This window comes from Myotis brandtii, unplaced genomic scaffold, assembly GCF_000412655.1.
Source record: "Myotis brandtii unplaced genomic scaffold, ASM41265v1 scaffold923, whole genome shotgun sequence".
NCBI classification, from domain to species: Eukaryota; Metazoa; Chordata; class Mammalia; order Chiroptera; family Vespertilionidae; genus Myotis; species Myotis brandtii.
In genome coordinates, this window is record NW_005371804.1 from 361,844 (window position 1) to 376,396 (window position 14,553).

The window sequence follows — 14,553 nt, forward strand, 5'->3', positions numbered from 1 at the left end:
ACTTTTGTTCCTGGGTGCATGCACTACCACAGGGGACTTAGCACCATATAAAGGCTGTTGGTTTGAGGTACATGCTCCACCCTGAAGCACAATACCCTGCCCTCTCAGGGTATCGTCTCTAACCCAGCATCTTAGCTACATCTTCAAGATGCATCATCGATCTCTCTGGGAGCTTCTGGATGTCTCAGATCCCACCCGTCACACTTCCTTTGCCACAGTGGGCCCATTAGTCCTAGATATTTTGTTATATGTGACCTCATGTTGATACATGTGTCATGCCATAAGCTCTCAGATGCCGGTGGGCCTCAGAACTGGGGCAGGAAAGGAAGAATGATGGATGTTAATCCGGATCACAATTGCTACCCTTTTTAGGCCAGAGAAGAGGAAGAAAGATGTAAAATAAGATATAGCTTCAGGCAAAGTCCCGGGCTCAGACTTGTCTCATGGGGAGAACTGAAGAAAAAAATTACTCCTCAGGAGAATCGTTGTCCTGCTTTTGGGCAAAGGGCCTTGGATTCCAAGCTCCAGTACCAGCCAGTCCCTGGCTAAGACCCAGGGGACATATGCTCCGGGTCTCTCTCGCTTTCTTCTCATGTGGACAAAGTGGTTCTGGCAGCCCAGGGAAATTCCTCTGAAGGCTCACATGTATAGACACTTAAAGCCGGGGCATGAGTACAGGGGGTCTGAAGAAAAGGGATCCAAGAAGATCGTGGCAAAGTGAAGACAGTGTCTGAGAAGACCTAGTCCCTGGGCTCATGCAGCTCATGGCTCAGTGGAGCGGCCGACTGTTACGATTCAGAGTGGTATGTGCCACGACAGAGGCAGAGGCAGGCAAGTCCAGTCACTGAGCCTAAGTGTGTTTCCCAAGCTTAAGGGTGTGTGAAGGGAGAAGGGGCAATTATGTCATTGGAGGGCACCTCTGAGCTGAGTTCAGAAAGGTGGGTGAGGATTATTCAGACAAGTGTGTTAGGGGGTATGATGTTCCAGGTAGAGAAACGAGTGTGTGCAAATTGCAAGGTCACATGGACGAGAGAGCCAGTATGAGTACAGTGGGCTGGCAGAAACTGTGTGTGTGTGTGTGTGTGTGTGTGTGTGTGTGTGTGTGTGTGTGTGTTTAAGAGTCAGAGAGAGAGAGAGAGAGAGAGAGAGGAGAGGATAGAGGAGTGTTGGAGAGAGATGAAAGAGTTGTCAAGGGTAGACAGAGTAGATTAGACAAGAGCTGGACCATGGGTGGTCTTATATGGCTTACTGAAGAATTTGGATTTTTAATTTAAGGCAATAAAATAATCACTAAAAGAAATTAAGCAATGAATGACTCAGTAAAGACTAGTGTGGTATAGAGAATAAGATTGGAAAGGGGAGTGAAGGTCTTCTAAAGGTGGGAGAGGTTGACATCTAGAATACAGATGGAGAGATGAGCTGTAGGTAGGAGGGGGACACTTTTCCTACTGCCCCAGGAGGACAGGAGTAAGGAAGGGTGCAGCTCAGAAGAGCCTGGGGGTGATGCAGAAACAAGAAAACACACCTTTTGAGGTCCCCTGACTTTTGGTTGTCTGTCTACTCAGTGTGGAGAGAAGACGGAATGGGGGTTTGGAGAGGGTCCTGGAGGTTTAGCCTGACCCCTGTAGCCCTGGGTTAGCATCAGAAGTCTGGTCTCACAGGAGCCTACTGCAGAACACTGGCTTCCATTTCCAAGAGTGAGAAGTGAGAAGTACCTACTGACCTATGTGGCATGGCAGGAGCAGTCAGTGGGCGACTGAGTGACAGGGCTGCACTCACCCAGGGCCAACTGCCGGCCTTTGTCCCAACGATGGCAACAACAACAACAATCCCTTTCCTGCTGACTATTACACAAGGGTTACCAGCACAAACTGAGAAATCTACTAAATATGATGTTTGGCTAGGGCCTACCCAAAGAGAAGTTTTTATTCAGAAGGACCCGAGGGAAGGTCAATCTTTTCAACACCAATATGTGAGATTTTATGCAACACGCAGCAAATTACCTGAAACCTTTAAATAATCAGGTTGTTTCTTTACGCTCCCCTCCTCCCAGGATAAAGAGCAAACACACAATAATTAGCTAAATTTAGGAGTTTATTAAAAAGGTTAAAATCTGTCTTACAGCCTGGGCTCATAGACATTTAGAGCATCTTTTTTACATTCTACAAAACATCTGAACACCGACATTCACTTCATGAACGTCACTCAAAAACATTGACCAGTTTTGGCTGATGCCTGTGCTGGGTGTAGAGATAAAGAAAAAAATGAATAAAACGTAGCCTTTACCCCTCACACACTTCCAAGGAGCTCAAGTATTTACCCAATGAGGTCGACATCACACTGAGAAGGATAGTCCCCTTGTTGAGGGTGGAGGCACTGAGAGATCTACTGGACCAACCAATCAGGCTTGTTTGCCAATGTTCAAACCATATGGCCAAGCACATGATCTCATGGTGAGTTCCGGAAGTAGTTGGTGCTAGAGCTGAGCCTCTCAGTATGGTGTTCTTGCTATTGCATCATTTACCTGGCCAACCCCAAATCCTCTTATAATCCCACATCATTAAACAAACAAAACTTTTCATATTTGGCATAATGGGCACACGAGGCAGCAAATAGGCGAACACATCTTGAGAACAGTCTTTGACAAAGATGGACACTGGAGGTAAACTCCATAGGCATGTGGATGTCCCTGCCCACGTGCTCTGATGAACTTTATTGGAAGCATCTTCATTCTTCTTGGTTTGATACAAGAGACTCTCACTCCTCTGAGTGGCAGCATCAGCACCTTGATGTTGAGCAGTCCCTCTTGCCCCATGAGGGGGCTGAATGTCTTCCACTAAGATCCACTGTGCTGAAGATCGTGAAGGAATTTTCAGAGAAGATAAGTGGAAGTTTCAGTGGGACAGGGATATATCTTATCGTGTGGCCAAGCAGTCAGAGAAATAGGTAGAGTGTTGGGCTAAGACCACGTCAAAATGAAATCAGTCCTAACTTACGCATCTTCACCTGGCTTGTGCTTTGCCGTGAGTGTGTGGAGGGTGTCTCCTGGGCCTGCCATCAGGTCACCTTCCTGGGCAATGGCAGAGCGGTCCTCACCTTGGACAAGAAGTAAATGCTGGCGGGTTGTTGACATGGTATGTGGGACGTGTTTGACTTGTGTGTTAGCAAGTGGGGGCACGGTGGTTGCAGGAAAGATTGTGCTCTCGCTCAGGGCAAGAGTTCTCATTTTCAAAATTCCTGGGGGTGGGATGTTGCACCAGCACCCCCAGACTATCATCACCCCGTCTCAGAAGTTGCTCCTTTATAAGACACTTAAAACCCCATATCTAGAAACAGGAAGCAGTGTTTTAACCGATTGCTAAAATAGTTCTGCATCGAGTGGGAAGAGGAGGTCCCCACTATTTAGTGAGTCACTCAGCCCTTAGGGGAACCTCAAAGGATGGAAGATAGAGATAATCATTGAATTAACTCTTTGAGAACATGCCCCCATGCAGCATGGCTGGAGATGCTGTCATCCCTCTGAGTGCCATGCTCAGGTGGACATTGTAGCCAGCGAGGTGGTGGTGGTCTGGCTCTAGGCTCTGCTGTCCCCAAGGACATGTCTGAGCACCTTCCCCCGCAACACACATCACATGAGTGTATGTCCCAGTCATTGTTCTCTGCACGGAAAGGTTATCTCTTTGAGGCAGAACACAGCCCTCTGGAGGCACAATGCCAGAGATACAAACATGGCCCTTTCTTCTCGTAGTTGGTTTGAAGTTTCTGGGGCACAAAGAGCTTTTGTTCTTTGCCAAACATTTCTTGGGAGATGAAGTAGGCAGCCCTTGCCATGTGCGCAGAGCTCCTTCTTCCAAGTCTTTTCTTTCTGAAAGTGAAAGACTGAGAAGAGGAAAAAACAGAAACAACATTCCCACTAAATTGCAGAAACTGTGAGTGAGCGGATCTCACCCAGAACTTGAAGCTGCAAGTAGGCCTGGTGAGAGCGGAGAGTGGGGTTGGTGCTGCCCATGTCTCATTGGCTTTTGTCAAGAACCACCGAGGGGCTCAATCCTTACCATATGTGAAAGCTAAGTTGGCCTGCCATGGTTCCGTGGATGCTGGTGGAAGATAGAGACTCCTGAGTTAGGGACTAACCATGTCATTACTCACAGCCCGGCAATCGGCTCCCAAAGCTACAGGGTGGTGCAGACCAACCCCAGTGGCACAGTGCACACAGTGGGGTGGTGTCACAGCTGAGGAACCCTGAGATTAGAAAGCCCCCCCAAATTTTTCCAATTCAACAAATATTTATAAAATGCCTATTATGAGCCAGGCACCGTTCCAAGAACTGGGGACACAAGTGAACAAAACAAAGAATCCTGTCCTCATGGAGCTGACATTGTAGTGGCAGCAGACAGAGAATGAAAACTACGTTAATACTTTCTAAAGAAGTTAGTTAGATAGGAAATCAGAGATGATAAGGGTATGGACAGAGAGCTGGAGGAGATGTAGGGGAGGGGGATACCAGGAGGGACAGACGTGGCATGAAATAGTGTGTCCGGGAGGGCTTCACTGAGACCAAAGTGGAATGAAGATCCCAGGAGGTGAAGGAGCCTGCCCGAGACCACCCAGCTAGACAGGGAAGAAGAGGGTTGGACATGCCCATGTCTAATGCCAAGAAAACCCAAACATTGAAAGAGGGGCTGATGGCAACCCTGCCAACCTTTGCTTCAGAGGGAGGCCTTGCTTTTATTATCCTGGTCAGCAGTCAAATCTGCCTGTGCCAGCAGGGACACAGACCTCCATGCTCCCAGCTATTCGTTGTGGAAACATCCTTGAAGTGATAGGGCCGAACAGGATCTGTCAGCAGCGCTGCTCAGAAGATGCACACGAACGTTAAAGACCTAGGAAGACCTGGTCCCCACTCTCATGCTTGATGACACCTGAGTGACCCAAGGAATCCTGACATCCATCCAGTCTTCAGTCCCCACGCACCAGGATGGTGGCTCAGCCAGGATCCTGTCCTTCCTCATCACCTAACTCTTTCCTACCTTGGCCCCTTCTGGCTCAGAATTTCCTCAGTTACTCAAAAGCTTTACCGCCACAAATCTCCTCCTCAAACAAATATGAGAACAAACAGACAGTTCTACCCAGGCCTGAGGACTCCTTGATGAAAGCCCTTGTTAGGATGGCAACAGCTTGGTTTCTAAGAGCTGCAGAAACCTTTCCTTCCCTCCAGTCTCATTCCTCTGGCTCTGTGCTTGACAGGTCACTTTGGGCCCAAGGGTGAAGAAGTAACATGGGACTCAGAACCCCTGGGAATTAAATTCTTGACACTTAGTCTTCCCACGTGTCCTTCAGAGAGCCCATGATACCGTCTGGGCCACATTCTTTGCAGAGTTCAAACAGGCTCTTGAGTATGGACACACTGTTAGCTCCCTTGAAACCTTTCTTCATAGATGGCCTACAAGGAACTAGTCCTTGGACCCCCAGTCCTAGTCCAGGCCTGGAGGCTGTCCACACTCTTCACAGCTAGACATGGGTTTAGAGGTCACACCCTCTCTGGAAGGCCTCAGTGAGTTCTTTAACGATCTCATGAAGCTTTTGGCACCTGGGGAATCAAGGCCCCAGTCCGAGGGACCTTGCAGGGTGGGGCAAAAGTAGGTGTACAGTTGTTTGTATGGAAAATAATACAACACTTAATAAGAATACAAAGATAGACTCTCTGTTCCGTGTATTCACAACTGGAAGCCTAATTGTGCCCCACCCTATATTTTAAGGGCAGTTTAAGCAAAGGTATGTTTTCTGTGTCTTAAGATAGTATCAGGACTGGCAGCAAGGGCACAAGACAATGGGTTGGCACTTGTTCTGTCTAGCCTGTGACCACTTTATATCGTCTCCCTTCCATCTTTGCCCACCGCCACTTCACCTTCTCTTCTTCGTGGGTAGTCACGGCAGACGTGGGTCCGGGTGTATAAGGAGCTGATCGGAGGCTCTCAGGCTCCCGTAGCTGTATGAGCAGAGTGCCATGTGGCTCACTGGCTACGTGTTCAGACCTTGCCCATTTCAGAAGGTGGGCATTTTTCAGACTACCAGCCACATAGATGCCTCGGAGGAACCCAGTCCATTGACCCAATAGCTATTGTCTGCTGACTCTAAGTTATTGGACAGAAGATATAGAATTTATCTGAGTTCCACTACACTAATGCAGCATTCTGGCTTAGACCGTAGGCTAATACGATGCCCTCTCCAAGACACTACAAATCAGATTAGCGACAGGCGGGGTCCAGAGGAAAATTAACTCTATTACTCTCAATATTGGTCTTTTAGACATCCAGCACCCTTCACTCCACAGATCCCACCTCTAGGTAGCAGGAACACTGGGCCCCGCCTGAGAGGGAGGGAGGCGGGCTTTTTGATAATGTTTACATGTCAAATCATTTTAACGAGCATTTTCAAGGCAGAATTCTTGAAAGCAATCCATTCCAGAAGCAGACATGATGGAGAGTTTTTTATTTATGCACAGCTTGAGAGAAAAATTTTTAAAAGGGTAAACTTCTAAGTTGGGGGAATATAAAAGTGTTAGATGGAAGAAAGAGCTTTAACTTTCCCCAGAAAGTAGCATTTCATTTCTTTTGCATAAAAAAGCAGTCTGTGAGGGTGCAAATCAGCAGTTGTCAACATGGATTCAATTCTGAAGCTGTAGAAACAACAACTACACACAAAACGAACAAACCCACACAGCCAGAGTCACCCAGTGTTAGTACCAGCGGGAGGTCTCCACGTGGTCCCGAGCCCAACAACAAGGCACCCAGTGTCGCTGCATTTAAATAGGCAAATGGGCCGCCTGGAAAATACATGAAACAGGAAGGAGGGGAGGAGAGGGAAGGAAGGAGGGAGGGAAGGAGGGAAGCAGATAGGAAGGAAGGAGAGAGGGAGGGAGGGAGGAAGAAGAGGAAGCAGCCTCTGAGCTCGTTTCCAGATGGTGACACCTGAACCAGCCTGTGCTGAGGGGGAGGGAGCCCATGGAGGTGATGAAGGGAGAGGAAAGGGCGTGTGCAGCCATTCCTGGAGACTGAGCAGCGGGGCATTGATTTGATCACGTTTTCTGTTTGTTGCCAAACCTCTGGCATGGAGTCCGGGAACCCTCCCCTTTCAGGGCAGAAGGTCTGGAGGGATGGCTGTTTGGGAGGATCACACACTCTCAGGGCGCGCTGGGCAGGGGCACGACGCAGAAGGCAGCTCACGCTGGGGAAGAGGAAGCTCCCGGTAGAAGGAGCCCCGAGCCCCATGGTAAACAGTGTAAACGGAGAGGAAGGAAGGTGAAGCGTCAGGTTTCCGAGGAACATTACTTACTATTGCCCAGTTTCCCTCTGGGTGCAGGCGAGTGAATCGGAGGCAACGACTGAGATGGGCTCCTGCAAACTGAGGTACCAGGCACGGGGCACCAGGACAGGTCCCGGAGGCAGGATGCACAGAAGCCTCCTGTACCCCCCTCCTTCGCCAGCCAATGGGGCTCAATGTGGAGCAGCAGAGGCGGGGGGTGGGGATGCTCTGTCCTGGGCCAGACGCTAACCACTTTCAGCGTCGCCGGTCACACCATCTCTGCTGTAACTAACACCTCAACACAACCCAGTGGCATGAAACAGACAAAACACGAATGGTGCGTGTGGCTGTGTGCCAATAAAACTTTATTTATAAACACAGCAGTGGGCTGGGTTTGGCTCTCAGGCCATCTTTGCTGCCCTCTGGTCCAGCTGGAGGGTCAGGGGGCGAGGAGCACCACATCTGGGAGGCTCAGGACAGCCCCCGGCTGAGCCCGAGACCAGCTGCGGCTTCTGCGCGGTCCCCAGATGTTCCCACGGAGGCCGGAGCGTGGGCAGCCTGGCTGGTTTATCAGCTTGAGTTCTGGGTTCAGCTCTGGGATTTGCAAACAGCATCCGTAAGAAGGAGGACCCAGCAATCAGGAGGAGACGAGAGAAGCAGACATCGAAATAAAGGCAGACAACCTTTTCTTCTTTATTTCGCTTAGACAAAATGCAAAGAGTGTCTCTTTAAATTAAAAAATAAACGAAAAAGAAAACCAAATCGATCCCCCCTCCCCTTCACGGACGACACTCATCCTAAGTAACAACAGAAGAAGGTCAGACCGAGGCCCCAGTTCCTAATGGGAAAGAAAGGTGTGCAAACATGACTAAGTCTCCCCCTGCCCCCGCGCCAGCGTTCCTTGCAGATTCACAGAGAGCGGAATATGCTTTCCTGTTTTCTTTCTCGCATCGTGTGTGATAGAACTTCCGGTCAGAAGGTTTAGTTAGTCCCCCATGCACGTGTAGAAAATCAGTAAAAATGCAATAGCCTGTGAAGATCATAAAACTGGACTTCTTTCCCAAAAAATCAGATGCCCAGGCAGATGGAGCTCACACTCAGACAGAAAAAAAGCAGGAGAGTCTTTGCACTGTCTGTGGTTGCAGTAGTTTCTCTTTTTTTTAATATATTTTGGCAATTTTCTTTAATTATAAATATTGGAATTCCGTAAAAAAAAGGTAGCTTTGATTGAGTTTTTTTAAACCGTATTTACAACCGCGGTCCCGCCATGCTGTTTGTTATACCAGGGTGTACGACTTGGCGTACGGATTGCTGCCTTTCAAGTGGCCCCGGGAGTCGAGCAGCGATTCCTGGGAGCTGCTCATTTTAGCTGCCTGGCCCAGCTCGGCCCCTTCGCGCTGAGGTAATGTGGCCACGGCCCCCTGCGGCCACTGCTGTCCCTCTCGGGCGGAGGACGTGGCCGAGGGCGCCTCCATGGGGATGGGCTCCAGGACCGTGGGGCGCTTCAGGGTCCGACTTTTCTGCGGCTCCAAGCACGCCTGCCCTAAGCTCAGGTCCCTGCTGGTGCTCGGGCCACTTCGGTTCAACAAGAAGTCCATTCGAAGGTATGGAGGCAAGTGGATGAGGTCACCTGCAAAGAAACACAGAGCAGTTAGCGGGGTGCTTCAGGTGGCGAGCGGGTGCCGAGGGCCCCTGTGCACACGTGACAGGCCATCCAGGGCTCAGAGGTGAGCCCCGCACCCAGGTGAGGCTGTCAAACTCCTCGTCAGAGCTCGCTGCAAAGGCGGGACCATCCTCCCCTCTAATGTGCTGGCCTCTCTATGGCACAGGAACTCTTCAGTGTCACACTTTAACCAGATAGATGAGGTCCCAAGGTCCTTCTGAAGCCCACAACAGAAAGAGAAGCCACATCAAAAATAATAATCCTATATAATAAAAGCCTAATATGCAAATTGTCCTCTCCACCAGGAGTTCGACTACTTGCTATGACGTGGGCTGACCACCAGGGGGTGGCGCACAACATGGCGGGCGTGAGCTATGTGGCCCTGATGGGTGGGGCCGACGCCCGGCTCCCAGGTGCTGAGGGAGATGGGGGTGCGCGGGAGGCCAGGGGCCCAGGTGCTGCCCAGGGCCCAGAGGTCAGCTGGGACCTACCCTTCCACACCAGACGCTCGCACTTTGGTCGCCGGCCAGGCCTGCACTGGGCCTCTAGTAATAAATAAACAAAGAGAAAAAGAAAAACTACACCCAAGGCAGACGTAGACATGCACACCCAGTGTGAAGTGTGCTCCCCAAGTCCCAGGTGTGATGGGAAGCGCTTGGGGGAGCAGGGGCTCCGGGAGCGACAGAGAAAAAAATAACAGAGCACCGGATCTGGTCTCGGCAGTTCCACAGGCTGTGTCACCTTCAAGCTACCAGGTTTTCTCTGATCACTTTTGGTGAAAGTGGCCCCCTCGACACTTTAGATTTGGCTCCGTGAAATCAAAGGAGCTCTAATTCGATGTGGGCCTCAGTCAGTGAACGGGATCAAGGGAAAGCTGATAAGAAGGCCTTGACAATAAGCTGGCATGGACTCTTGGAGAAAGACTGGCATAACAGGGCCTTCTTGTGGAAAGGATTTTGGAGCCTGGTGTGTCAGGATTCAGGCTTGGAAGCAATGATGCATGAGGTCTGTCACTATGGAGTCTAAGGTCAAAGGTCCAGGTGTACCTTGTGATGGGCATTAGTCTTGTTCCTGAAAAACGGAAGTGTTTAAATAAAAACAATGAAACCTCATGCCCCGAATGCCTTGTGTGATAACATTGAAAATGATTTATTTTTATTTCTGGTGGTGGATGTGGTATTCATTCTCTTTCGTGGGGGTTAATTATTTGCAAACAAATATCATGAAGTAATTAACAGCTGTCATTAAGAAATGACATTAAACTGGAAAAGCTCTTTGTAGTGTGAAGAATATTTTACATATGAGTCAACTCTAATTTACCACATTTTGAAATTTGTGGATTTTATATATATCCAGTTTCCTAAAAGTGACTGTCTTTATTCCTAAGAGCCTAATAGGCAAATTATATTAATTTGTCCTCTTATTTATTAACATGACTATTGTTTCTTAGTCTTGTTAAAAAATACTTGACAACATGTGGAGTTCATTGACCTCCAGTGTTATTTTAAAATGGAGGTCCAAGAACTCGCCTTGCTCTTCCTGAGGCCCAGTGACGCAGGACACCTGACGTGCTAGTCATGTGTTGTCACAGACCCAGGAACGAGTTTCTACCCAGCAGCTCCCCACTGAGTGAGGGGCGTATTTAGCCCCAAAAAGCAATCACATCTGAGTCCTGGCTAGATGGCAGAATGTGCGGGTCCTAGATTACATGGGAAAAATGTGTGTGGAATCAAAAGACAGAGCCCACGATACCTGCCTGCAGTCCCCAGGGGCTACCACTTTAGATAAGTGATCAAGAGGGTTAGGGCAGGTGGGAACGACTGGCGAGGACTGGAAATCATGACTAATGGCAACCGCTCAGCGCTGTGTCTCTATACACGGGCTCCCCGTGTCTGCTGTGCCGATCTGCCAGGCCCCTCTCAATACCCACTCTCTCTGGTGATGCGGTTTCTCAGGCAAAGCTTTGTGATGCTGTATGGTGCTCTACTAGCTCTTTTGACAGTGCGCGTGCTTTCTGATTGGCACCCAAAGTAGCCCTATCAACTGTGTCAATGCTGCAAACGAGCTCTCTTCATCACTCATGCACGAAGGCAGCAGTGAGCACCCACGTAAGCGGTGGTAAGCTTTGTTTATTAAAGGTACTTGGGTCCATTCAAATCCCACCCCGTGCTAGTCCTAGGACCACTTGGGAAACTGGGTCCTCCAATCATCCATCCATCTTGCATGTTCTTCAGACGCCGATAGATAGAGACAACCCATGCACACATTACTCCAGGAAAAGAGAGAAGTGAAATGGAAAGCCGTGGTGACAACCTGGATGTGGGCACCTGATGGTCTCGGCCTCCCGGCTCTCCCTGAGCCTGTCTCACACACGAGAAACGAAACAATGATTCTAACGGTGGTGGTTAAGAGTAGAGGCCGGGATGACATTGCCTGCATTTCACCTGCTATAAATCTGGGCTCAGTTTCTTCATTCACAAAATGAGACCAGTGGCAGAACCTACCATGTAGGGTTAAGGTGAGGATTGGGTTAGATAACGCATGTGAAAAGGTACGATCAGATGTCTTCCTTCTCAGAGGGGTTGAAGTTATGGGCTGGGGATCCACCAGGGACATGAGCTGGGAACTATTTTTTTATACCTTTGTTTCTGTCTTTAGTGGGTTGATTAGGGTTCACCCAAATGATATGCCCATGTCTTAGCCCTTGGAATCTGTGAATGTGACCTTATTTGGAGAAAGGGTCTTTGCAGGTGTAATTAAGGTCAGGATCTCCAGGTGAGATCACCTGGATTTAAGGTAGGTCCTAAATCCAATGCCATGTGTCTCCATAAGACACAGGCAGAGGGAGATTGGAGGCACAGAGAAGAGGGAGGGCACCGTGTGAAGATGGAGGGGCAGGTTGGAATGATGCCGCCACAAGCCAAGGAATGCCCAGAGCCACGAGAAACCAGAAGAGGCAAGGAAGGATTCTTTCCTAGAGTTTCAGGAGGGGGCCCGGCTCTGATCAAATCTTGGTTTTGGGCTTCTGGCCTCTAGAACTGTGAGAGCATTAAATTTATTGATTTAAGCCACCAAGTTTGTGGTACTTTGTTACGGCAGCCACAGGACACTAGCACAGATGCCCGTCCCTTGGCTGGGGTGGGCTGGGGAACACCACGTGAACTCTCTCTGAAAGTTCTATGGAGGGTGACAGTCTCTGCTTCCATCAACCATGGGAAGGAGGGGATTGCTCTTTAACAATAACAGGAGCCAACGTGGTTGTGGTTCACAGGGTCCCTCCTGTGCCCTGAGCTCGTAGGGGCGCCTCTGTGGGCTAAGCTGTCACCCATCCTTCCTTCTCCACTGAGGCCAAGTCAGAGTCACTCCTTCCAGTTTCCCTGCTCCCTGGGGGAGTAGATGCTTGTCCAGCTGCCCCCAAAGGCCCCCGAGGGTTACATTCAAGCAGCTCTCCTGGATCTTCTCCAGGAGCGAGGAGGAGCCTCAGCCCCCTGCATGCTCCCCAGGGCTCCACATCCGTAGCTAAGTAGCCAGGACCCCCTTGGGTTCTTCCATGTGTTTGACAGCAGCAGTGACCCAGGAGTTCAGGATCTCTTTTGCTTTGAATTCCAAAAAGTCACTTCTCTCAGGTGCACAGGCCCCTTGCGTGCAAACCCAATTGGCCACAAACATGGGCGGAGCCAAAGCCCTGCCTTAGGGCTGTCTCTAGAGAAATCTGTTACCGTGGTGTTCACGTCTATTTTCAGCAAGGATGTACACTGTCTATCATTTAATTTCCTCCTCCTTGTTTCTGTCCAGCTTTCCTCTCCACCCCTCTCTGAGTTTAGAGACTAGAGAGATGGAAATAGACACACACACACACACACACACACACACACACACACACACACACACACACACAAACAGAGGGAAGAAACATGGAGACAGAACAAGGAGAGATGAAAACAAGAGATAAAGAGCCACAGGTAGAGAAAAGTGGATGGAAAGGAACTGAACTGAATCATGGGATGTGGCAGAGAGGAGGAGAGAGAGGACACGAGGCGGCACTATGGGAACAGATGCAGGTTACAGGTGACGAGAGGGCCCTGTCCCAGGGTCTCCCAATGGTGGCCCAACCTCCCTGGGGCCTCTGTGTTATGGAAGCATTTCTCCACTTCGCCTCATCGGCCTGCAGCCCCCATACCACAGCTGCACTCCTCACCCCATGCCAGTCCGAGGCTCTTATGATTTATGCCTTGAGGAATGATTTGGCCATGATTTCAATGTCATGCCTTGTTATTTGTCACAATGGTCTATTTCTAACCCTCCTGTCACTGCCCTCTGGGAACCTTTGGTGCCACTAATATTTCTAATGTTTCCCCCCTGCCCTAACCACTTTACTCACTGGTACCGTCTCAACTCCTCACCTCCACCCTGACCAGAACAGACTGCCCCGGTGGTGCCGTGTCCACCTGCGATAGATGCTTGAAGCCTGCCCGCTAAGGGGGCCTTTGGGCCATGGCTGGCCCCGACTGTGTGGAAACTGCTGCATTAAACCTGCCTCTCTTTAGCCGAAGACCAGGAGACCCCCCTCTTACCAGGAAAGCAAAGCTTCCTGAACATTCTCAATATATTCAGACTCACACACAAGTCTGAATGCATTTCAGCTTCGGAAGAATAAGGGGAAAATCAATACCAACACAGGAGAAGAATCAGTCTATTGAGAAAATGTATAATGAGTGCACATCCCATGAATCTATTCCCAGACAATGCACACACCAGGGGGAAATGTCTAAAGTCTGGATTAATGGTTCTCAGCGTGGGGGATTTTGCCCCCAGGGGGCAGATGGCTATGACTGAAGACATCTTGGGTTGTCACAAGTGGGGGTGGGGTTAGCTTCTAGCTTCTGCTGGACAGAGCCAGGGATGCTGGTCAGCATGCTTCTATGCACAGCACCGCCCACCGCAAGGAACTATCCTGTTGATGAGAAACTCATTTAGAAGGTCAAAGTTCATCTTTCCAAGTGGGTCCTTATATCACTTGAAATACACTGAATTCAACCAGCATAAGGACTCATACTCCTCAGCCTCATCTAGTCCACAAGGAGTTATGGCCTCAGTTCTTTATGGGAAAAGTGAGGGATGGGCCCCACGGAACAGCAGCCAGAGGGCCTCCACTTGACCTGATGGGTGGGAGCTTAGGACAATGGAAAGAGCATGAACTAGAGAGTTCTGCACTTGGTGTCCAAATCCTGTCTCTGAGAAAGACAAATATCACATGATCTCACTTATATGCGGAATCTAAAGAACAAAAGAAACTGATGAACAAAATAGGACTAGAGGCATGAATGCATGAGACAGACTGACAAGTCTCAGGGTGGGGATGGGAAGAGATCAAGCAAAGAATATATATGCATATATGCATAGGCCGTGGACATAGATATTAATGTGGTGAAGGCCTAGGAGGGGTGAGGGCAGGGTGGGGGGAGGCAAAGGGGGCGAAAATGGGGGACATCTATAATAGAGTTAATAATAAAAACATCCTGCCTCTGCCTCGAAATAGTTCTGTGACCCCTTCTAGTTTCAGCTCTTAACTTTAGTCAATTGAA

The 14,553-nt window shown here is 49.4% G+C and overlaps 1 protein-coding gene across 2 annotated transcripts in view; it reads right to left on the reverse strand.

Moving 5' to 3' along the window:
• Window positions 1–7,637: 7,637 nt before the first annotated feature.
• The window catches only part of DSCAM (Down syndrome cell adhesion molecule), a 474,915-nt gene continuing 467,999 nt past the window's right edge, over window positions 7,638–14,553 (reverse strand). For both annotated transcript variants that reach the window (XM_014532929.1, XM_014532930.1), the window contains one exon: window positions 7,638–8,935. In XM_014532929.1, the coding sequence (XP_014388415.1) occupies window positions 8,583–8,935 (353 nt within the window). In that variant the 3' untranslated portion in view covers window positions 7,638–8,582. The remainder of the gene's footprint in view (window positions 8,936–14,553) is intronic.